Raw genomic sequence first — 25,355 nt, 5'->3', positions numbered from 1 at the left:
TATGGCCAAATAGTTCAATTTTCGTTTCACCAAACAGGACATGTCTTCAAAAGTCAAAGTCTTTTTCTATGTGTGATTTTCCAAATTGTAATCTGGCTTTTTATGGTGCTTTTGGAGTAATAGCTTCTTCCTTGCTGAGTGGCCTTTCAGCCCATGTTTGTACTGGACTCGTTTCACTGTGGATAAGGAAACTCTCTTCAGCCAGCATCTTCATAAGGTCTTTTAGTTTTAGCACGTTCATCTCTGGGAGACGGGAATTCTTCTCCTTTCTGAGTGGTATGATGGCTGGACATCCCCTTGTTGTTTATACTTGTGTATTATTGTTTGAACTGATGAATGTGGCACCTTCAGGCATCTGGAAATTGTACCTAAAGAAGAACCAGATTTGTGGAGGTCCACAATTCTCTTCCTGATGTCTTGGCTGAATTTTTTAGATTTTCCCATGCTGTCTTAAATACCATTCTACAGTTGTGCCTCAAATTAACTTAAAAGTTGTCAGAAAGTTCTTGACACAATCATCTGAGACTTTTCAGAGGCACAGTAATCTTAATGTATGTAAACTTTATGTATGTAAAAAAATACTTTCAAGTAAGTAATAAAACATCTAAATAAATCTCTCTTCCTTTATTCTGGTATTAGGCAAATAGAAAAGAGAAAAAGTTTAGTCACATTTAACATCTGACATTTAAAAAAAGGTTATGTGCCTTTTGATACTGTGTATGTAACCTTCTGGTTTCAACTGTATATAATATTTTCTACAACCATAAGTTATATTATACTAAAACACACCAGTCTACTGTTATAAATACTCAATTATACTATAGTAGTTATTAGTTTATCACTTTACAATAGTTAACACTACAATAAGCTCTATAGCCTTCAATAACAATGTGTTGATATACATAAATGTGTTAATATATGTAAAGAGTGTACAGTATAATAAACTTAACTTTAGTGTGGTTCAAAAACACAGTTCCTTATTTTATTATTGTGTGATTGACACTAGTTATACTCAACTTTAATAGCTCCTTTAAAGGCATCTTGTGTAAAACAGTGCCATAAATATAGGTATAAGACTAAAATTTGACTAATAAAACAAGATACAAAAAAATGTCTCTTGCTTATAGAGCAGTTTGTTGTGCATATCCTCTTTATGGACTAACAGTTGTAAAATAATAATAACTCCCCACAGGGTTTTATAAACCCAGATTAAAAAATGTGTTAACCCTGCTTCTGAATAATAAGTGAATTTTTATTATTATATGTTATATAAAGTTCCTTCATGCTGTGTTAAAAGCAATACTTAGAATAACTTTCAGTTTGCCAGAGTGTGAAAATTTTTTTAGATTTAGTTCAATACATCGAAACGGAGTTGCATTGTCATTATAATATTCATGGTACAGTGAACATGGCTGTAATATGCGAAGACAGGTTGAAATAATTCCAGGGAGAAACAATTCAGCAAAAATACACTGCAGACGTCATGTTCATTTCTGTTTCCAGGGATGGGAAGAAATACTTTGTCATGTATGTATGACTCACTGCGTGCTCTATGTGTGCTTGTGTGTTGCTGAAAAGGAGTCAGACTGTGGGTCTGTGGAACTGACTATGAAAATGCCACATATTCAGATTTTCACACTTTCTGGAAATTATGCTGGAATTATTCAAGACCCAAAATACGTCTGGAATAATGACGTAAGATGTCATTTCAAATTATATGCTAATAAGTCCAATATTATTTATGTGTGTGTTTGTGTGTGTGTTAAGCATAAAGCTTATAAATATTGCATGATTTTTGATTAAACCTTCCCTAGTCGAGTTGAACGTGCATAATCATGAGTGTGTCTGACTGTAGTTTGACATGGGCAGTAGCTCCAACTGTTGGCAACAAATGTCACTACACTTAGTCTAGCACAGACAATTAAACTAGCTAGTGAACTTCACTGTTAACAACGTGTTTCTTCAGTCAAGTATTCTATATATTATCAGTGCACTGAGAGTAATATGTATTTACATATTCTTAAAAATACATTATTAGTGTTCATTAAACATTGCACACACATTTTCAGCCATTAAGCATCTGAAATGCACTGAAATCCAAAAGAAAAGAAAAAAAGGCAGCTGCTCAGCAATTATAATATACAGTATTTGTTCTATGAGACTTTACATTGCGTTTTAAAGTATGACAATCACCATGCTGTCAATTCTGCAGATTCTAAAAGCTGGTCTGTAAGATCATGGAGAGTGTCAGGGTGTGTAGTGAACCACCAAGGACAGAGAGTGCTGCTCTTTTTTCTGAGGGCCCTCTGCGCTGCGATGAATTGAGGCCCCGTCACAGGGCCTGAACACGTGTGGATCTTCTTTGCTGCTATGCTGTGGATTCTGTCCATGGACAGATGGTTCGCCTTGACATTTCAGAAATGCTACGAAACACCTGTAGAACTGAAACAGATGAAGAGAGAATGAAGTGGTGCTTTTTAGGGGTACATCACCACGATCTTATGTAATCAACCACAAGTCTGCACGATTGGAAAATTTACTTGGTGTGGCATTTGAGGTAGGGCTTTGTTTCAGTGGAAAACAGTTCATGTATGAGTGATTGTAGTGCAAAATGAAAGTATATGTGCTTGTGGTTTGTGAAGTATACAAAAGGTACAAAGTTTGCACATTTTAGTATAGTATACAATACTGTTTAAACGTTTTTTTGGGGTCTGTACGATTGAGAAATCTTTCAGAGCGTAATCTAACATGCTGATTTGCCGCTTAAGAAACATTTCTGGTTATTATCAAGGCTGAAAACAGTTATTATGCTTGATATTTTTGTGGAAACTGCAGCACATGATGACAGTAATTTTCTTTTTGTCAAAGAATCCTGAAAAGAAATATCACCATTTGCAAAAATATTTTTTTAACATAAAACATTCATTCATTCATTTTCTTTTCGGCTTCATCCCTTTATTAATCCGGGGTCGCCACAGCGGAATGAACCGCCAACTTATCCAGCAAGTTTTTACGCAGCGGATGCCCTTCCAGCCGCAACCCATCTCTGCGAAACATCCACACACACACTCAGAAACTATGGACAATTTAGCCTACCCAATTCACCTGTACCGCATGTCTTTGGACTGTGGGGGAAACCGGAGCACCCGGAGGAAACCTACGCGAAGGCAGGGAGAACATGCAAACTCCACACAGAAACGCCAACTGATCCAAGGTTCGAACCAGCGACCTTCTTGCTGTGAGGCAACAGCACTACCTACTGTGCCACTGCCTCGCCAACATAAAACATAATATAGTATATACTATATAATAATAAAAATAAAAAACACTTTTAATGCTGCTCGGAAAGTGGCTGTAGTAGCTGATGGTGGCAGTAGGTTTGCAGTTAGCACATTCGTACATTTACATGTATTAATTTAGCAGACACTTTTATCCAGACCACATTAGTCAGGTTTAGTTTTTGTTTTTTTGTTGTTGTTTGTTTTTTTGCAGTACTATGGTGCATTTGGTAATATTACTAACTTGAAAGTCCTTTGTCAATTCAACTCTCTTTCTTTGTTCTGCTGTACTCTACAGTCCTATCAAATTAAAGGAGTAAAAACCGGTAAAACCTAACTTTAAATAAAACTGTATGCAAAGTAAGAAGATTTCTAGAATTTGTCTGGATAAAACTAAATTGTTTTTACAAAAAAGTAAATGGTAAAACAATTGTGTTTTAAATAATAAATTAATGTAGATGTTATTGTTTGAATTTGTATATTTAATTGTTGAATTATATAATCATAATCATATACACTACCGGTTAAAAGTGTGGGGTCAGTTTTTTTATTATTATAAATTTTTTATAATAATTTAAAGAAAATTATTCTGTTCATCAAGGCGGCATTTATTAAATGTAAAAAAAAAAGTTAAATTGTTAAATATTTCTTTATTAAATGTTCATTTATTACTTAATTTATTTTAAATGAAATTATTACTCCAGTTGTTATTGCTTCTATTACTATTACTATTAATAATAATATTATTATTTATAATAATAACAATAATAATAATTAATGTTAGAGTCATTTGGTGACGTGGTGGCGCAGTAGATAGTGCTGTCGCCTCACAGCAAGATGGTCGCTGGTTCGAGCCCCCGCTGGGTCAGTTGGCATTTCTGTGTGGAGTTTGTATGTTCTCCCTGCGTTTGCGTGGGTTTCCTCCGTGTGCTCCGGTTTCCCCCAAATTCCAAAGACATGCGGCACAGGTGAATTGGGTAAGCTAAATTGTCCATAAAGTATGAGTGTGAATGAGTGTGTATGGATGTTTCCCAGAGATGGGTTGCAGCTGGAAGGGCATCCGCTGTGTAAAACATATGCTGGATAAATTGGTGGTTCATTCCGCTGTGGCGACCCCATATTAATAAATGGACCAAGCCGAAAGAAAAACGAATGAATGAATTAGAGTAATTTTGAAGGATCATGTGACTCTTGAAATCACTGGAATAAATTATTTAATTAAAAAATAAAATGCTTTAGAACAGTTATTTTATAGTGCAATAACATTTCAAAGTTTTATGATTTATACTGTATTTTTGATTAAACAAATGCAGGCTTGGTGAGCAGGAGAAGCTTATTTTAAAACATTAAAAATCCTACTGACCCCACACTTTTGACCGGTAGTGTACATAATCAAGTTCTGTCAAATTAATGCCCTCAGATTTTTTATCAGTTTGCTTAATAAAAAGCTTTTACATTCTCTTAAAGTGTACTGATTGAAAAAAAAACATATAGATCATTTTTAATAATAAATAAATGTATTTGGTGTTATTCCAGATTTTATATTTAGTTATTCAATTATGTATATTTGGTCAAATCAGTGCACTTTTATAAGATGTAAAAGCATATTGGTGCACCAACTGATTTGCATTCCATCTGTGCACTCACCTGGTTGTTGAAAAGCACATAGATTACTGGGTTGACCACAGTGCTGCTCTTGGCCAGGACTGATGGCACTATGCTGGTTACAGGAGTGATTAGTCCCGTTCTGCCAAAGGTGGCCAGCAGGGCCACCACCCCGTAAGGCATCCAGCACAGCAGATAGCAGGATACCATAGTGACAACCATCAGAAGAATGTGGTTCTCTCTCCTCTGCGCAGTCAGCAGGTTGATTTTTGTTACCTGAGCCAAAATGGAAATGCTTAATGATGCATTAAGCAAAGTGTATAGCAATTTCACCTACGTCCGATGACAACACCACAACTCCTCTCTTTAAATGATTACTACTCTAAGTACTGATGAGTACTAAATTAATTGAATCAACACAAGCTCATTGTGGATACATACCTCTGTCTACATTTCTGGAGAGCACAAATTATGTAGCCAGAAGTACATATGGCCACATTTCATCTTTAAAATGAACGCTACGGAGCAGTATGATGCCACCAACGGCTAATGTTTCTTTTTTGCCCCACCATCTGACTTATTGCCTCCCTATGGATGACTTTTCTGGTGTTACCAGTTTGTCCAGTAGCTCGCTGCATATGCAGATGGATTGTGGATGCAGAGCTGAAATAACCACAACGACAAGGTCTGAGTCTGTTAAAGAACTGTTTCAGAAACCATGTAAACCAAAAAAGAAAAAGAAAAACAACATGCTGAAACAGGGCACGCGACACCTTTACTTTTTCTAGATTGCTTTTAAAAGCACTATTGGTTGGGTTTAGGGACGGGGCTGGGTAGGTCAGTCAGTCACTCGACTGTCAATGTAATGATGAGTGTTTCCCAAAACCATAATTTTTCTGTCGCAGATCCATCATTTGAACCAACTCATTCATTCATTCATTTTCTTTTCGGCTTCATCCCTTTATTAATCTGGGGTCACCACAGTGGATTGAACCGCCAACATATCCAGCAAGTTTTTATGCAGCGGATGCTTTTCTAGCTGCAACCCATCCCTGGGAAACATCAACACAATCATACTCATCCACACTCATACACTACGGACAATTTAGCCTACCCAATTCACCTGTACCGCATGTCTTTGGACTGTTGGGGAAACCAGAGGAAACCCATGCGAACACAGGGAGAACATGCTAACTCCACACAGAAATGCCAACTGACCCAGCCGAGGCTCGAGCCAGCAACCTTCTTGCTGTGAGGCGACAGCACTACCTACTGCTCCTCAGAGTCGCCAAAAAAGTTTAATTTTAAATATAATTTTTATTTTTGTTAATATTAAGTAGGATATAGTTTTTTTCTTATTTTTAATCAACTTATATTTCTTAATCTACAATACAATTTGACACATTCAAACCACTGCAGAAATGTTTTAACCAACAGACCAATGTCATATAAGTACAGATCCATTAATAAATAACGTAATATAAATTAAAAGCATTCACGTAAGCTATATATTTTGTTTTTACAAGCTTTGGAGACGTAACGTAAATTCCTCTTTTAATTAATAGATCACCTGTAGCTTTCGTCAAGAGCTATGGCTGTGTTCAAATAGACATAAATGTTTTCAAAGTGCACTATGAAGGAAGGGCAATTGTCAATATGAAGATTGCTGAAACTGAACTGTAAAAAATACTTTGAAAGCGAATTACACCTAGGAGAGATGACTGAGAGATTAATGTTTTTTTTTTTTTTTTTTAAATCAAATGTTGGAAGGTTTGAAAGGAATAGGGGGATAACTAGGAATAGAACACAACCTGCAACTATGCTTATAACTACAGCTCTAGAGGTGTAATTGCAAGAGTACAAGTTTGCAATGCAGTTTGCGAATATTCGTTGGAACGATGGATTTGGGAAACGCCAGATCAGGAAACTATGCTTGTACAACAGAACTTGCGACCTTAGTTGGTTAATGATGGTTTTCAGAAACGCACCCCTGGTCTGCTGAATGTATATAGCATTCTCTGGTGGATTTATGCAAGAAGAGGAGGAGAAAGAGAAATATGAGATACGAGATCATCGCTTTTTTTCTCTGAGGCGTTTGCATTCATCCACCAGTTCTGCACACTGCTTTTGTACTGCTGACAGGCGTACCTCGTAGTCAGTGCAAGCCTCTTCAATCGATGCAATTTTTTCTGTGTTCGTTGTCAGTGTCGTACGTAATTCTGCAATTGTTTGTTTAAAGGTGTCGAATTTTTGATTGACTGAGGCTTTTAAAGCTGTGTTATATATTATAATAGGAGAAGTTGTGCCACCTTTATTGACAACTTGCCTCACCTCCTCTGCGTTGCCGGCTTTGCCATGGACGTTGTCGATCTCTTCTTGTATTTTGCCTTCTTTTTTCGAGTTTTTTGGCATTTTCAAAGCTTAACGTGTTCTTGAATCTCTTGAAAACACTTTTTGACAAGTAATCATTAAATCTGAGGATCGATTGTATTAACTCATTTGGAGGATTGTTGGAGCCTAGACACGAGCAGCCTTCTCCATGCGCCCCGGAACAAGAAGTCGATAAATATGAGATAATCAAAAAGTGTACACGGCAACCTCTGGTGGATTTGTAAAAACAAAAACTGAGCAGACATACCTCCAGTTAGGTATTTTTCTGTCCCCAGAAATGTAGGCCTGGGTACGTATCTGTAATGAGCCTGGGTTGACTTAAATTCTGGATTCAGCATGCCAAGGTTGCATACTCTTTGCTCTATTTGATTATTAGCAAGTTCAAAGTCTTGAAACGCGTGTGTATTTTGTTTAAGTCAATGGAAGCAACATCTAATCTTCAATATCTACTTTAAAAGTTACATCTGAAATAAAAACAGGTCTTCTCAACCATCTAAGTCAAACTAAAAGCTTTCATCTATCTGTAGAGCACATGGTCTATCCTACAGCAAACAGCCCATGATGTGAACGTGCTTAGTATGAATTAGCTTGCCATGTGTGCAGGCTGTTTGCGAACCTAAGGAAGACTGGCAGATGGCTCCTTCATGCGTCAAATCTGAGCGTCGTGACTTCTATCCTCTGGAGTCTGTTAACCTTCCCTATCCCCTTCCCATCCTGAAGTAATCTCTCTGTATGAAGATCTCCTGCCGGTCGGGGACTGAATGTGAACTTCCATTCAGCAGCGGTGGCAAATGAGTGCTGATGAGAGAAGCGGTGCACCCTGCATCGGGCTCATGTCGTCATTTACACCTTTTACATGTTTCACTAGATGATTGTAATTGTATTGACAGCTCCAGCTCGCCAAAGTGTTTTCTATGTAACCCCATTGCCTCCGAAAGTGTCCTTTGGCAATTTGTAGAATCAGTATAACATTGTAAAAAAATATGTATTACAAACAAATCCTTATCTAGCACATGTTTTACACAGCGGATACCCTTCCAGCTGCAACCCAGTACTGGGAAACACCCATGCACACTCAATACTCACTCATATACTATGGTCAATTTAGTTCACTTGTACTGGATGTCTTTGGACTGTAGGAGGGAGCAACCAGAGAAAACCCACGTTAACACATGGAGAACATGCAAACTCCACACAGAAATGCCAAATGACCCAGCCAGGGCTTTCACTAGCAACCTTTCTTGCTGTGAGGCGACAGTGCTAACCACTGAGCCACTGTGCTGCTCTCATCTCCAATTCATTCCTTCATAAACACCCTCAAAAGCCCCTTTTAATTGTATCCGAATGCATTTTCTTTAGACAATCTATAGAATCGTATAATAGAAATCAATTTCATGCCACATGTCTGGAGTGACTATTTTAGGAATCCAATTACTTTCTCAGACATCAGTTTTACAGTGGTCTCTCTCTTTTTTCGTGATACCCCACTTTGAATCCCATCAGAATTCCATGTTTGTGTTTCTAAGAAAAGCTGCAGGGCTGTAGCGACTGGCCCACTCGAATGTGCTATGGAAGCAGCTCTCTCCATTTGTCTGACACACAATGCAGCGTCTGCTACTGAACAGAGTGAATCCTGGAGGAAATAAGTTTGTTGCATAACCGCTCGTCACCAATAGTAACAGGCTCCTCATTCTAAAAATACCTCTGATGGTGATTCATTCATGGAATCGCTCCGGCGACTACAGGCTCGTTGCCTTACTACCTGCTGGAAACGCTCATTACATATTCTTTCACACAGTGATGTGTTTATGAAATCTGCCTCAGGCATGGATGAGTCACAAAACCTAAAGCCTGCATCTCCCTGAACACTGTCTAACCTTTTGCCCTAAAGTGCTTTGTTCTTATTCTCGAGCTGGACAAATCAATATCAAATGGATAAAAAAGAAGCCAAGAAAGCAGGATCTTTGATCTCCAAGTAGTGTTATCTGTGAGTTTGCTGGGTTGAAATGTTAATTAGACTCTGCCTATGATACCTCATTGTGGATTTCTGGTACAACAGATTCATTTCCTCAGAAGGGAAATTAACACGGTGCAAGGAGACTATAGGGTGTATTAATTGTCAGCCACTGCTGTTTTACAACAGTGCTGGGATCTTTCACTATTACTCTGCTCATTCGCGTTTGCGCATTACAAACCCAGATTTTACAGTAATTCTTTCTGCAGGTTACATGCCAGTGACAAGTGACTCTTTATGAATCATTGAATCATTCATTGAACCGTTTTCTTTTTAAACCACTTAAGAAATCAAGTGACTTGCTGATTTTGAAAGTACTTACCAACATATAGCACCAGATTAACAAGCAGATAATATCTGGATTGCAAATCCTCTGTTATAATTTACTAAAGGCATGCAATAAAAATATTGTGATGAAAAGGTGTAGGGCTTACTGCATATGCAGTTATAAGAGTTTCCCTTTCCAAGGATTTGGAATCAGTTTACTAGTCCTGTCCCGAATCTATATTTTGTTGGACGATAAATTGCACCAAAATATTTTGCAATAAACTATATTATTGTCATTTTAAGACGATTTTATGCCACACATTATATACTCCAGAGTGACAATATAATATCATCACAATGCAAGTTTGCACTCTTCCAAAGAACACAGAATAATTTATTCTTAAAATATTTCATTTAATTATAGTCATTTTAACAATTTAATATTTAGGCATTGGAATCCGAAACATTTTATCCTAAACAAATAAATAATAATAAATGTTAACAAAAAATAGCAAGGTAAAAAGTAACAGAGGCTGTGATATCTGCTACCAGATCTATTTTCAGTTAGACACCCACATGAAAATATACTATAGAAATGTATAGTAAATACTATAGTGTTTTTTAACCATACTGACACCTCCAGTAGAGATAGAGATGTTGCACAATCAGCTAAAATGTTGCTAGAATTGGTTTTTATGCATCATCAAAAATAACTGAGTCATGTTTATGTATATTGATTATTTCGAAAGGCCTACAGTTTACTTGCATTCGCGCCATTATTCATTGAGAGAAAGCTTCTCTTAACCTTTCAATCATAGAGAGGCACCAGCAACAATTTAGAGAAGGTGAAAAAAACAGATAATTTAAGAGCTTATACCTTAGAGAGTTGTGAATGTGTGATTTCGCTAGCCAATCTTTAGTCATCCACAATAGGTGCTAATTTGACTTATTTTAAAGTCATAAATGCAACCCAGGCACATTATGGATACATATTCCTACATACATTTCTCTCGAAAGTGCCTTTCATGACTACTGTTCTCGCATAAATCCACTAGAGGCCGCTGTCGACTGACTAATTGATGCCCCCACACACCTCTTTCCCTAAACCCAACCAATAGTGTTTTCTAAAGCACCAATTGACCCGCCCACTGCTTTCCCTAAATCATTCTCACCCTGTTTTTTACTTGTTTATTTTATTTTTGCCTTTTATTTTTGTTTTACCTGCTTTCTGGAACTGTTCTTCACCAGACTTGAACCTCATGGTTATTGTCAACCTCCTGTCTCAATTCCGCCAACGTAAGCAGTGAGCCACTGGGCAAACTGGTAACAGCGGAACAGCCATCTACACGGAGGTAAGAAGTCAGCTGGTTGCGTGAAAAGAAACAGAAGTCATCTGCAGTGTCATACCGCCCCGTATCGTTAATTTTAAAGAAGAAATGCAGCCATACGTACCTCTGGCTACAAAATTTACTCTCTCCAGAAATGTATACAGGGCTACATAATCACAATGAACCTGAGTTGCAAAAATGGCATATCAGGTGAACAGTTACTTACCTTAGTTGGATTTGTTACAGTAGAATAACACACAGCAGAATGACACACACACACTCAAACATTTAAAGGAGATACTGTCAAATTAAGTTTAGTATTAAATCCACTCTCACTCACCCCTTTGATGAGTAGCAGGATTTTGCCATAGCAGAAGATCATGAGCACGAGGGGCAGAAGCAGACAGAAGATGAACAAGCACATGACGTACGAGATGCTGCTGGTTGAGCGCAGGTGCCATTGCACTGAGCATGTAGTCCCGGGTCCTTCAGGACCATAGTTGCTCCAGCCCAGAAATGGTGGAAGAGTCCATAGCAGTGAATATAGCCAGGAACCAGCCACACAGAGCCAGGCCCTGCGGAAGTCAGACACATCGGCCTTGGTGGCCCGCAGCAGGGCAGCATAACGCTCGTATGACAGTATAGAAAGAGACATCAGAGACACAATTCCTGTTTGGTGTAAAGAGGAAAAATTGTCACTCAGGACAAATTCATTTTTATTGTGATTTGTATGTTATATCACAGAAATCCTCATTGGTCTGGATATCCTTTCTAGTGTAAATGCATTCAAATGCATTCGTATAGCCACAAAAGACCACCAGTATGTAGATGACTGAAAAAAGATTAGGTCTTTGCTTCTGAGTTTTCCTACACTACCCAAATAAACTGCAGTGCTGAAGTAGTTTATTAATGACTGCTATTATTTTACATCAAAATAGATAAAAACATTTTTTTTTACATTAAATATTTAACTTTAAAACATTAATTTTAGTCATGAAAGTCATTTGCAACCCAGGGTCATTTTGATTATGTACCTGTTTACATGCAGATAAGCGGTCAGCTGGTTAACAAAAGAAGAAACGGCGTCATACCGCCCGTAGCGTTCATTTTACAGATGAAATCCTGCCATACGTAGCTCTGGCTACATAATTCGTGATCTCCAGAAATTTATATTGGGCTATGTTTTCAGAATGAGCTGATGTTGGTCATTTTAAGTTGCAAGAACTTAATTCCAAGAGTCCAAAATAGCTTTGTCAACAGCAAAGAGTTTCTTACTATTGTCTACTTAAAATGATCTGGCTCTGGAATAAGCATGCAGCTGAATGTGGAATGAACTGCCAACTATTCTGCCATGTTTATACAGCAGATGCTCTTCCAGCCACAACCCTGGGAACCATCCATACACTCTCGCATTCACACACACACTCATACATGCAGCCAATTTTGTTCACCCAATTCACATATACCGCATGTCTTTGTACTTTGGGGGAAACCGGAGTACCAGAAGGAACCCCATCCAAACACGGGGAGAATATGTAAACTCCACACAGAAATGCCAACTGACCCAGCCGGAACTTGAACCAGCAACCTTCTTGCATTAAGACGACAGTGCTAACCACTGAGCCACCTTGCTGCCAGCGTTGTTACAGTCTACTTAAATTAACTGTTTATTTTAGATTTTTCAATTCAAGTTTTTTGTTAATTATATTAAACTGAAACAAAAAACAAAACTGCCACCTCACAGCAATAAGGTCGCTGACTCAAGTCCAGGCTGGACCAGTTAGCATTTCTGTGTGAAGTTAGCATGTTCTACCCTTGTTCACATGGGTTCTCTTTGACTACTCCAGTTTCCCCCATACTTCAAAGTTGTGTGGTATAGTTATACGTAGGTAAATTGGATAAACAAGTTAGTGCTGGGCTGTGACTGGAAGGGCATCTGCTGTATAAATCATATGCGAGAGTAATTGGCGGTTCATTTACCTGTGGCGACCCCTGATGAAACTAAGCCAAATGAAAGTGAGTGGGTAAAACTAAAATGGTATTAAATTAAAATAAAACTACATTTGAAAGGCTCGAAACAACTTCTCAGAGTGACTAAATCTAAACAAATTTAGAATAATGCGATAACCTTTCTGTTTTACAGCACCGACACAAGGTACTCATTACGGTAGTGATCGTGTTATCCAAACAGCATCAAGAAGCAAGGTTACAGGGAAAGTCAAAGGTATAATGACATTATACATTACACTCTTATATAAGGACTCCTCTTTTATACAATGAAGCTAAAACAAGCTGTTGACAACAAATATTATTCAATTTGTCAAGTTGTCTAAAACACTTCTGAGAAAAAGTGTGACCATTAATGAATGTGTTTAATGTGATCGTAAACATCATGTCTGTGAGGAATGTGATCATTAAAAATAAATGTGAAAATGATGAACCCTATGAATACATTCCCCTTCAATGGATTTTAGGTTTACATATTCTGGGTAAAAGTGTTCTGCAATCTTCCCTGCAGTTCCTCTACACAACACAGGAGCACAGGGGGTGTCACAACACTCCCACTGGGGTAATTAAAAGCCTTAAATGAGCTCTCCATTCAAATGTCAGATCACTGGAGAAACACCAACTTCTGAGGCGACTCCTAAATAAGGTACACAGTGATTCTTGCTTGGCCTATTTTGAGCATATGTGGAAATTTTGCATCAGACTGAAAATAGCATATCTTCTAATATGAACTTGACATGATCAATAGCAGTTTTCTTTAGGTAGAACACTAAAATAACTTTACGATCTCGTAAATAAGTGTACAAAAGCTGTCACTTCATGGGTAAACTTTTCAAAAGATACATTTTAGTGCTTGGGTTGTAATAGGCTATGTATATTTTCGGTACTAATCTGTACGTTTAAGGTACATGTACTGTATGGACCTTTTTGGTATATAACTTTTAAGAAGGCACTGCACAAGTGACAGCTTTTGTATCTTTGTTTTTGAAAGTTTAATAACTGCAACACGGTATTCTGCTACACAATAAGTGCTGTGGTCTTTTATTTAATCCCTTTAACTACCCCACCAAAAAAAAAAACTGTTTGGATTGCATTTCTTAACTCCTAATGTCGCTAGTTAACGCACTCAATGCATTTTTTTTCCAACACATCCAATAATTTCTAAAATATCAGCCTCTACCAAATGGTTGATATATCGGTTTATGGTAAAATACATATACTATGAAAAATCTAAAAATATGAAGTGTAAGACCAATTTAAAAAAAAAAATAAAATGAAACATTTCTGAACACGAAATCTACTTTTTTGCATCTTTTTTTTTAATATGCCATAAAATATTTCAGATTCTCATTTAACATGCTTTCTTGGTTTTTTGTTTTTTGTTATTTTACCATAAAGTCAAAATCAAGTGTTGTAGTGCAACAGGATGTTTGTTTGATTTTTTTTTGTAAACCAACAATGCTGTGTGTGTAAGCCATTATTAAAAACAGTTATTCTATAAATGACTTTAACAGTCATTATTTAAGTTTTAACAGTAAAACATGGTCAACCGTTTGGTGGGTCAGTCAAAGGGTTAACAAACCAAAATGTGAAAAATAATACCGATAATAAATCATAATAGAATTCCAATCTGGTCACATTTTAATGTTAACAAGGAAACACTTTTACCATTTTACACCAGAATAAATAAAAACATTCAAATTAATACTATATTTAAGTGTAAAACATAGACATTGACCCCAATTTTGTGCTGATTTTGGAGTCAGATGGTTAAGCAGTGTTTACTCAAAAATGTAATAACAAGAATATTTTAGTACTAATTAAACTATTATTTGTTTGTGGTTTTGATAGTTACAAAATCAAGATACAATTTATTTAATTTAGGTTTAACTAATTGCATAAAATGATCAATTCATTAATAACAGTAGAATGAATAAATGAATCAATAAATTATTACTTTAATTTGTATAAGCCCACTTTTTGCAAATTACATAATGTTGACAATTCTGTAATTTACATATGTAATTAAATATGTAATTAATATGTAATTAAATTGATTATCTTTGGTTAACCCCTTATTTGCTACACGTTGCAAGTTTATTATAAGTAACATTTGCAATCTTACATTTTGTGACTTTTAAATGCTGCAGAGTGATACAAATGCATTCCAAAAAAGTCAATAAATTGGTTAACAATATGGTTCCTTTAGGGGTAAAAGTACTTTGAATATTACTTGAATTTCAATAAATTCTCATTTTGATAGTCACAATAAGGTTTCTTTTATTAAACATATAACTAAGTTCATTATCATGAACAATCAAAACAATATTTTACAGCATTTATTAATCTTTGATCAAATTAATTTCAACAAAATTGCAATTAATTATAAAGCAATATAATCTGTTCTGAATTAGTCAATACAGCATACTTATCAATTAACATCCTCAGTGATTAATACATTTTGTGAAATATATTGGTCTAATGTGTTCTAGCTAATGTTTAATGTATTATAAAGTCTTATATATTTGTTGTTGTTGTAAAATGTATGTCCTTAATAGTTTTCCTATTTGCGCAGCTCTATTTTGATTCTCTACTAAAATATTAAGATTCTATACTAAAATATTAAGATTCTCAAGCATTTGAAAGAGTACAGTTAAAATCCTAATATCAGCAAAGCAATAGCGAGAAAAAGTTCATCTAAATTCTCTGAGGGCTCGTAAACGGAAGTTCCCTGTTGAATGAACTTCAGCAAAACTTACCAAAAAGCGAATTGGCGAAACCGTACCATTTGCAGCCGTGATGTCCCAAAAGCCATTTCCCATAGAGACTGGACGCGAAGCTAAAGGGAGTCCCAAACAAGCAGACCAGTATGTCACTGACGCTGATGTTCAGCAGGATCAGGTTTATAGGAGTCCACAGTGTGCGAAACCTCGCGAAGACGAGCAGGACAAAGAGGTTGTTCAGGCATCCCAACAGCAGGATGGCTCCGAGGCAGACGGCGGTCACCGTGTGGCCGGTCCTGCTCAGGCCGGGTGGGCTGTCATGGGGCTCCAGAGGATCCCCTGAACTCACATTGCCACTTTGGTTAAGCGCAGAAGTGTCTTTGCTGCTGATGTTCAAACTCCAGATGTAGACGACCATAGCAGCCTCACTGCACGGGGAAATGATGTTGACACTATGACTTTCCTGACGGAAAGATTCACAGTTTTCATGTCTCCACCTCACTGACGCGCTGCCCACCATCGACACTCTGCCTCTGCGCCGCTGACCCCCGCTCTCTGATCACAGATGACCAGGGTGCGAATTATGAGCTGTGTGGGGGTGGTGGAGGGGGGTCTCACTCCAGAGAAAGTGAAATCAAAAGAGGAGGATGGTCTTGGGGAAAGTAGTCTACATTTTATTTTTAGACACTGATACATCGTTTCAACATGGGTCAATTTCGTAACTGAGGTAAGTGCGCGCGTCTTTTAACGCTTGCCAATTAAATGCTAATGAACAACTTGGCGGAAGGGTGGGTTGTTGCAAAACCATGCTTCATTTGTGGTTGCCATGGTTTAACAGCAAAAAAACATGTTTCTTCTTCATTTTTCGGATTACCATAATATCAAACATTTCCATATAGCATTTCCATAAGCTCGTGTTTCAATATAATTTGCTTATTTTGAGCGTTTGCAACCAAAAGCTGCACTTCCCTAAAAGCTGTAGCAAGAGTTTTTGGTAACAAAGAGAACTTTCTAAGTTAGATGTTAATTTCTTCTGGCTAACCAATAGAAAACATTCTGGAAACCAGAAACTAATACCATTTTGTTAAGAGAAAAGAGCATATCACATATTGGCTTATTATACATTAAAACATTGTTTTTATCAATGTGGGCTATCTGAATGTTTATTGAAAATTTGCTGCTACAAAGAATCTTTTAAAAATACTCTTAAGTATAGAACAAAAGAAAATTTTGTTGTGAGTGTTTTTGAGCACTGAATATTGTTCAGTCTCTTATGCATTATAAGTGTATAAGTACAAGTATCAACAACTATAAGTAATGAAGTTGCAAGAGGAGATCTTGGTGAACGCAAACATTAGGCTAATAACAGTGAAAGCATACGTCCCACACTGCAAATCGCCATTCACAGCCATCTCCTGAATATATGAATGTGCACTAGACAACATCACTACATCTTCCACAGAAGATCAAGATACATATAAGAGCATGTGAACCACTTAATTTGATTGCTGTCATGATGTGGAGAGACTTTCAACCAGCAAAGTAAAAGTTTTTATTTTTTATTTTTTTCTGAATTCTGCATGGAGCAGTGGGCAGCACAATTGCCTCACAGCAAGAAGGTTGCTGGGTCGAGCCTCAGCTGGATCAGTTGGCATTTCTGTGAGGAGCTTGCATGTTCTCATCGTGTTTGTGATGCATATGTTTCCTCCAGGTGCTCTGGTTTCCTTCACAGTCCAAAGACATGCGGTAGGTGAACTGGGTAAGCTAAATTGTTTATTGTGTATGTGTGTGAATGAGTGTTTATGGATGTTTCTTAGTAATGGGTTGCAGCTGGAATGGAATGGAATGTTTATGTAGCTGCATAAAACATATGCTGGATAAGTTGGCAGTTCATTCCGCTGTGGCAACCCCAGCTTAATAAAGGGACTAAGCGGAAAAGAAAATGTATAAAGTTGGCAGTTCATTCTGCTGTGGCGACCACAGATTTATAATGGGACTAAGCTGAAAAGAAAATGAATGAATGAATGTTATGATAGCTGTTTTAACATTAAGTTATGAGTGAATTACCTCTTGTTACACTTGTTATGAAATAGTTTGATAACAAACAGGAAATGTTCATGGGCCAATGACATGACCACACTCAAATGGTCTACAGCCAATTGAAGATCAGCATTGAACAGAAGTATACAAGTAAAACAGCTTCTTAAGCAAAATAAAAATTTATGGTGGGCTTTATAATTGCTTACATTTTATGAAACATTAAACTCTTAAATATAGTTTTAGTATAGATGATTTAACCTTAGTCAGGCTGTGGGTTTTTATTGCTCTACAATTGCATGCTCTGAACAGAAGTTCTCCAGTGTAGGTATCCATAGCAACAGTGTCCTGCTCAGACATTAAGTATGCAGTAAATACTCATATTATATGTCATATTTAATACTCATTTATATGTAGACATCACAAATTCAAATGCCAGTCCTTTGTTGGTATTTTAGAAAATTGACGTTTAGCTAACTGGGCTTGTTGTGCCAAATGGCAGCTTAATTGTAATAAACCTGTGGACTTCCTTTTAAAATTCAGCCCACCTAAAAGTCTTTGTGTAAAGGAATGCTTGTGTGAATCATTCAATCATTGTATGCATGCTTAATTATAACTTTGCACCTCCATCACACTTTATCCCATTCACTAAGAAATCAAGCTTTGATTGTGGGGGTTTTGGACTATTTAAGGCTAAAGACAAAGCATTTGAACACATTTGTTTAAACATCTACACATTACAGTTTTTCTTGTTTGCTTTGACCTGGTTAAAGAAACTAGGTTCCTCTTCATTTTCATTATCACTATCCCATCAGAGCAGAAGACAGGTCTTGCAAATGTGTAAACCCTTTCTCATTGAATTGACACATTTTCCCCACCATTTTTCAAAACAGTTAACACAGATATCATTCAAGCAGTCCAAACTCCATTGTTTTAGTTATGGTAACCAAACAGAATCCATCTATTCCTAACTATTAAAAACTACCAACATCAGTATGAAATCACTGAAGCACCGGTTTGACACTCCTTCACACAAATCTTCAATTAGCCATCATTCTGCAAACCTTATAAAAACGATGGAAGGTTTGTGTTGTTCTGTGCCAGCATTGATGGAGGAGGTCAATATGACTATGTCCTATACTCCCAATAGATTTGACTGTATATTACTTTACATGTGTTTTCTCTAATATTCACAGTATTTTATTACTTTTGCCTGTTTTGTTTTTTTACAGTATTTCAGTTTTCAGTCGCAGTTTGAAAAATGTCATGAATTCAATATATATTCAATCCAAGCATATCTTATTCTTGATCCAATTCTTTGCAAAAAAGGCGAGTTTGACTGCCCAAATAGAAAGACAACAAATGCCATTGGCTATAAGCTACAATGGCAAGCAATGGTGGTGCACTGAGTTCTGTATTTTGTATTTTGTTGTCCATTGTGTAATGATTAATTGAAAGAGCTCATATACTTGTTTGCAAGTTGTGTTGTTTGAAGGTAAAACTAGCTTTTGTTTCATATTTTAAATGTTTTGACACGATATGTGCCTTTTGCAAGCAAAATGTGTCATTTTGACCATGAGTGCCGCTGTTTAGGCCTGTGTGTTAACTGTTTTGAAAATGTGGAGTTTCAGTTGACAACTGCATCAAAGCAATCGAGAAAAACTGTAATATCAATATCATCCTTTTATTTGAAATATTTAAACTAAAAAAGGTGTCACGTTGACGCAGAGGGTAGCGTGATTGTCTCACAGCAAGAAGGTCGCTGGTTCGAGCATCGGTTGGGTCAGTTGGCATTTCTATGTGGAGTTTGCATGTTCTCCCTAAGTTCACATGAGTTTCCTCTTGGTGCTCCGGTTTCCCCCACATGTCCAAAAACATGTGCTAAAGGTGAATTGGGTAAGCTAAATTGTCAGTAGTATATCTGTGAATGAGTGATTATGGATGTTTCCCAGTGATGGGTTGCAGATGGAAGGGCATCCGCTGCGTAAAACATATACTGATTAAGTTGGTGGTTCATTCCGCTGTGGTGACCTCAGATTAATAAAGGGACTAAGCTGAAAAGAAAATGAATGAATGAATGAATGACTTTACTTAAAAGTAAAATGCAAACAGTTTATGTGTTTGTAATGTGAAATGTGCTTTTATGAATTTTTTTTTTGCTTTTTTATGTTTTTTATTTATTTATTTTTTTATTTGCACTGTCTGTATTTGCACTGTCTGTATTTGCACTGTCTGTATTTTGTACTGTCTGGAGCCAGCACCTAAGCTTTTCACTCATCATAGCACACGTGCTGCTGCTGATGTGACAATAAAAGTGATTTTATTTGATTTGATGTGCTACAAAAAACACGCAGTTTAATTTTGCAGAAACTTTATGGTTCTGAGTTGCTGGTCAGATACATTACTTGTTGTTTTTAGGTGAACTTAAAAATTGGGGATGTCATAGATCTATCACAGGGGTTGGGAACCTTTTTTTCTGCCATTTTTCATATTTTTGGCAAATGCATTTTTTAAAAAAGCCATTGGGGTGTGTGTGTGTGTGTGTATATATATATATATATATATATATATATATATATATATATATATATATATATATATATATATATATATATATATATATATATATACACAAACACACACACACATATACATATACATACACACACACACAATAAAAGGGAATTGTAATTGTATTTTCACCAGAAAACTGATTTCTAGTGATGGTTATATTTTTTTTCAACTGTAAAATATTATTGAAGCGAGACCGCTGGAGAGCCCTGTATTTATTTTTAGTCAAATAGCCACCTGTAACTCACAGGTTCCTCACCACTGATTTATCAGATTACAGAAGAGAAATTGCATAGTCAAAGCAGTTCTGTCTTTTATTACACATTGACATTGGAAAATAGAAAAAATACTTAGTTAAAAAAAGTTTTTTAAAAACATAATAGTTTTAAAGATATCAGTATTGAGCTTAAAGTTTAATTCAAAGGCTTAACTAGTTAACTACTGTAGACAAGTTAGGTTAAATAATTAGTCATTCGACAGCAGTGGTTTGTTCTTTAGCCCATTGAACATTCCTAAATAAAATTAACCTTAAAAATTGTTTTTTAAAGTAAATACTTTTTCTATTCCAGCCAAACTAAAACATATCATAATAAGAAATAAATAAAAAATAATTATAATATATGTAAATATTTTCTTGCTTCATTCAACATCACTTGGAAAATATTTTTAAAATGAATAAAAATGTCATCATTTTGCCTTCAACTGTTTGGGTATGGGTTCCACAAAATCTATTTGTGTTGTAGCAACATACAGGAATTGAGTTAGCTTATTAATTTTTACAAATTTAAGTGGATTGAACATAAACCAAATAAGTCAACCCAGGTTCATTCTGAAAACGTACCGCAATATACATTTCTGGAGAGCGCCAAATATATGCAAATTTTTTTTTGCTGTTTTTGTCTTCGCAAATCCACCAGAGGCTGCCATGTATGCTTTTTCAGATCTCAAATTTCTCTCACTAGTGCCATTTGTGTCTGCTCTTCTCACGTAAATCTACCAAAGACCACTGTCAACTGACTAACTAACTTACTGAATGACTGACTGACTAAACGACTGACCGACCGAATGACCTACCCTTCTCCTTCCCTAAACCCAACCAATAGTGTTTTTAAAATCACAGATTGCTCCGCCCACCCACTTCCCTAAACCTAATCAACATTTTTAAAAAGCAACCCAGAAAAAGAAAAGCCCTCCCCTGATTTTTTCCACATTTTCAGATTTGACCACATTCTCACCCTGTTTTTTTACTTGTTTATTTTATTTTTTGGATTCTGTTTTGGTTTTACCTGCTTTTTGGAACCGTTCTTCACTGGACTCGAACTCCATTGTCGTTGTCAACTCCTCTCTGCATGTCAAGTCTGCTGATGTTTGGCAAGCTTACTGGACAAACTGGTAACAGAAGGAAAGCCGTCCATACAGACGTAAGCGGTCAGCTGGTAAGCATGAAAAGGAACAGTGTTATACTATCTCGTAACGTTTGTTTTAAAGAAGAAATGCATCCATATATACTTCTGGCTGCATAATTCGCAATCTTCACAAAGGTATATAGGGCTACGTTTTCAGAATGAGTCTATGTGTAATTAAGTTGTCCCCCAATAAACTCAAAAGCACTTCAAATCATCAGAGAGTTGCAGTATACAAATGCTATGGCAAGTCAAAGTTTGTTCATATATTTATGTCTTTACTTTTGTTTCCTTTGTTGGCTTTATACTTTTAATTATTACATGATTTATGTCATACTATGTTCTTTAGTTAAAAGCACTACCAGAGCCACTGCAGTTACAAGAAGGTTAATAACAAAGACATATTATCAGCAATGTAAGAGCTGCTGGCATAATCCATGCACAGATACTCATATAGGTCATTGTATTCTGCTCACAATGGTTAACATAAGCTATTTAGTCTCTGCTGTCAAACTGTATTGTTTAGGAAATGACACATTATCATGAAAACTGGCTTGGCAACACTGAAAACAGAGATGAGATAGAAATATTATTTCCTAATGCCAGAAATGAAATATGCCCTATTTAAAGGTGACACCTCTGTAGGTCAGCAGACTAATTGAGTTGTGCGCTGTGGATTCTCTGAAGTGTCACTGCAGACTGTATTAGAATTACAGATTGAGTGCAAGTAAAGAGGAGAGTGGAGGCTTGAAAAGAGTGATGATAACAAAGACAAGCTGAAATGCCAGAAGAGTCATGAAATTCTTCCAATTGTACCTGTGGGAACACAAGGACATTGGTTTTCAAACAATATCCAAACAAGTAAAACTGAAGGCATGTGGCTCAGACCTTATGACTTTTTGAGTTATCATTAACTGCCTTGCAATTTTTCAACAAACAGAGCAAAAAAATCTATTGATACATGGTAAAGGATAATACTGCACAGAGCCAATTATGCCACTTCCCTGCTATTTCCGACTCCTACTGTGGCCTCTTGGGGTTGTAAAGTGTCAATTTTTTGCCTGTACTATTTAAGGAAACCTGAAATCTAACATGGTTTGTTATTTTCTTTATACAGTTTACACAGTTGTTACTTTCAGGTTATACAATCCTTGTCAAAAGGGCATTTTGGAGTGAGAACAATCATGGGCACTAATTTCAAAAGGTTGTTCCACAGCCAAGGTGCACAAAACTGAACCCATTCAAATATGGAACTAGATTAGTCTCAAAATTTAATTCAATTACAATTCGTAAATTCAAAACATGATTCAAAAATACACAAATCCAATTCGTGAATTCAAAACGCAACTTAAAAATACACAAATCCAATTCGTAAATTTAAAACACGATTCAAAAATACACAAATTCAGTTTGTAAATTCAAAACACGTTCAAAAATACACAAATCTAGTTTGTAAATTCAAAATGCGATTCAAAAATACATAAGTTCAGTTCGTAAATTTAAAACATGATTAAAAATACACAAATCCAATTTGTAAATTCAAAACACATTTTAAAATTCCAAAAATCCTATTTGTAAATTGAAAGCATGATTCATAAATGCACAAATCCAATTTGTAAATTTAAAACACGATTTATAAATGTACAAATTTAATTCATAAATTCAAAACATGATTCAAAAATACACAAATCCAATTCATGAATTTAAAACACAATTTATTAATACACAAGCCCAATTCGTGAACTCAAAACACAATTTAAAAATATGTAAATCCAATTCATTTGCTGAAAATATTTAAGACTTTTACTTGTCAATGCAGGAATTGTGTGTTTAAAAATGTACAAATTGGATTTTGTAAAAGTGAATTGTGCTGTGCTTGTATGAATTTTATTTTGTAAATGTATTATTTCTGGCTCCATATTCGGATCGAAGAATTCTAAAGACAGTGGACAGTCTTCATTCATGTGATATGATGCAACATGACACAGAAGTTCATACCAAGGAACATTTATTTTGTTCCTTCGCCTCTTTAAAGCTTTTGATGTGGAGTGTAAACCCATTGAAGGGATTAGGGCATAGAGTTGAGCCCATTAGTAATGGAATAACGCCTATGTCAGGGACTATTCAGACATTTGTCTACCATTTAACACAAGTGTCAATTTAGCTCACTGGATGATCATTCTAAGACGCAAGATGGCATTGGTTTAATTTTTATGAATGAGAAAATTTGAATCCAAAATGGAGTTCTGTCCATTACAGAACTTTACAGTATTTTATTTCTAAGTATAATTTGTAAATAAGACATACGTCAACACTCCGGCTTTCCACATAGTCTCCTATACTTCACACCTTTCTCTTTCCTTCAGGAAAATTCCTTTTTATAGCTCAAACCTTGTTATATGAATAATCACATCAACATATAACTCCAAGGTTGTCCTGTTACCAAATCTGTGATGAAACTACTCACACATTCAACACATCATATTCACCTTATTCTCCGCAGACGAGCGGGCGCTGCCATTTGAATCTTTTTGTCTCGCGACTTCCGGTCTCATTCACTTCCATTCATTTTTTTGACATTAAAAACTGCTCATTACGCTGCTTGATGTTGCAATTTAATATTTTCTTATTATATTATTCTACTTGGTCTGTATAGTCATGCAAAAATTTGTTTGTAGAGCAAGTAGTTTGACCATTTTCTGCCGTTTATTATTCTTGTCATTTCTCCCATAGGCGACTGAATCGAAAGTTCTAAGACAATCGCGAAAACAGGCGCACTTCCGCATTTTAGAATAAGGTCAATAGATTTCAAACCATTTGTGACCTCAAATTGGCAACCTACAACCCAGTTGTGCTGCTGATGCCTTTGCAGGCAGGCACGTGCACACATAGGGCTCAACCTGTGCAGTGGACATGCCCTTTTTAGTCTTGGATAGAAAGTGCCCGGCTTGGTAGCGCTGGTCGGGTTGGTAGCGCTGACGAGTCTGGGTGGGACCGAGAGGCGCGCGAATGACTGTTTACAAGTGTGGAGTACCGTGAAGGAGCTCCGGATGGAAAGTTTTGTTTTGTGTTTACCTCATAGTTAAAGTTGTTGCACGTCCGCCGGTTCCTGCCTCAAAATGAGCGAGTTTAAGCCACTTGTACATCCCGAAAGTGTTCAGGAAATGCAAAAAAGTAGCGAAGAAACTCGACACAGAGGAACATTTACACCTCACTGCCAACTAGCGTTTCGGAAGTGTTAATGCAGACCGACAGAGACAGCGCGCAGAAGTATAAATGCACAGCCACGCGCGTTGCCTGCGCCGTGGGTTACGCCGGTCACCTGACGCAGAAGTATAAATCAGGCTTAACACCGCTCTTCAGTACGCGCGCATCCATCCACTCTGCAGCAGATCTGCAGCACCCCCATGTCCCCCCCCCCAACCCCAACCCCCCCCTCCAAAAATTTATCCTGCACATGCCCTTTGGACAGTCTCTGCACAGGCCTGTTTGCAGGTACATTAAGAAAGAAATGAACAAAAGCTTCCCTGTGGCCAAACATGTAATTCATGTTTTCCTTTGTGTTGACTCGTTATATAAATATGTGCACTTTTTAAAATGGTACATAAATGGGGTAAAACACAATGTACTTTAAAGGCTTTTTAATCGAGAATGTAGTTGTTTAGATTGTAGTTTAGATTGTTGTTTAGATTTGCATTGTAACTATGCAGTTTATTAAGAATAGTGCCTGT

At 36.5% G+C, this 25,355-nt stretch overlaps 1 protein-coding gene across 4 annotated transcripts; it reads right to left on the bottom strand.

Moving 5' to 3' along the window:
- Positions 1–1,231: 1,231 nt before the first annotated feature.
- On the bottom strand, positions 1,232–24,818 carry tmtops3a (teleost multiple tissue opsin 3a). 4 transcript variants are annotated; one of them, XM_087280027.1, is made up of 5 exons: positions 24,700–24,818; positions 21,508–21,610; positions 11,224–11,552; positions 4,926–5,159; positions 1,232–2,442 (listed from the first exon to the last, which is right to left on the bottom strand). In XM_087280027.1, exons 2-5 carry the CDS (start codon positions 21,545–21,547, stop codon positions 2,248–2,250), a joined length of 798 nt encoding a protein of 265 aa, XP_087136153.1. In that variant the 5' UTR covers positions 21,548–21,610; positions 24,700–24,818; the 3' UTR covers positions 1,232–2,247.
- Between the last annotated feature and the right edge of the window lie 537 nt (positions 24,819–25,355).

This window comes from Danio rerio, chromosome 14 (genome assembly GCF_052040795.2).
Source record: "Danio rerio strain M-AB ecotype USA chromosome 14, GRCz13ab, whole genome shotgun sequence".
Classification (NCBI taxonomy): domain Eukaryota; kingdom Metazoa; phylum Chordata; class Actinopteri; order Cypriniformes; family Danionidae; genus Danio; species Danio rerio.
This window is presented reverse-complemented; position numbering and strand designations above follow the sequence as displayed.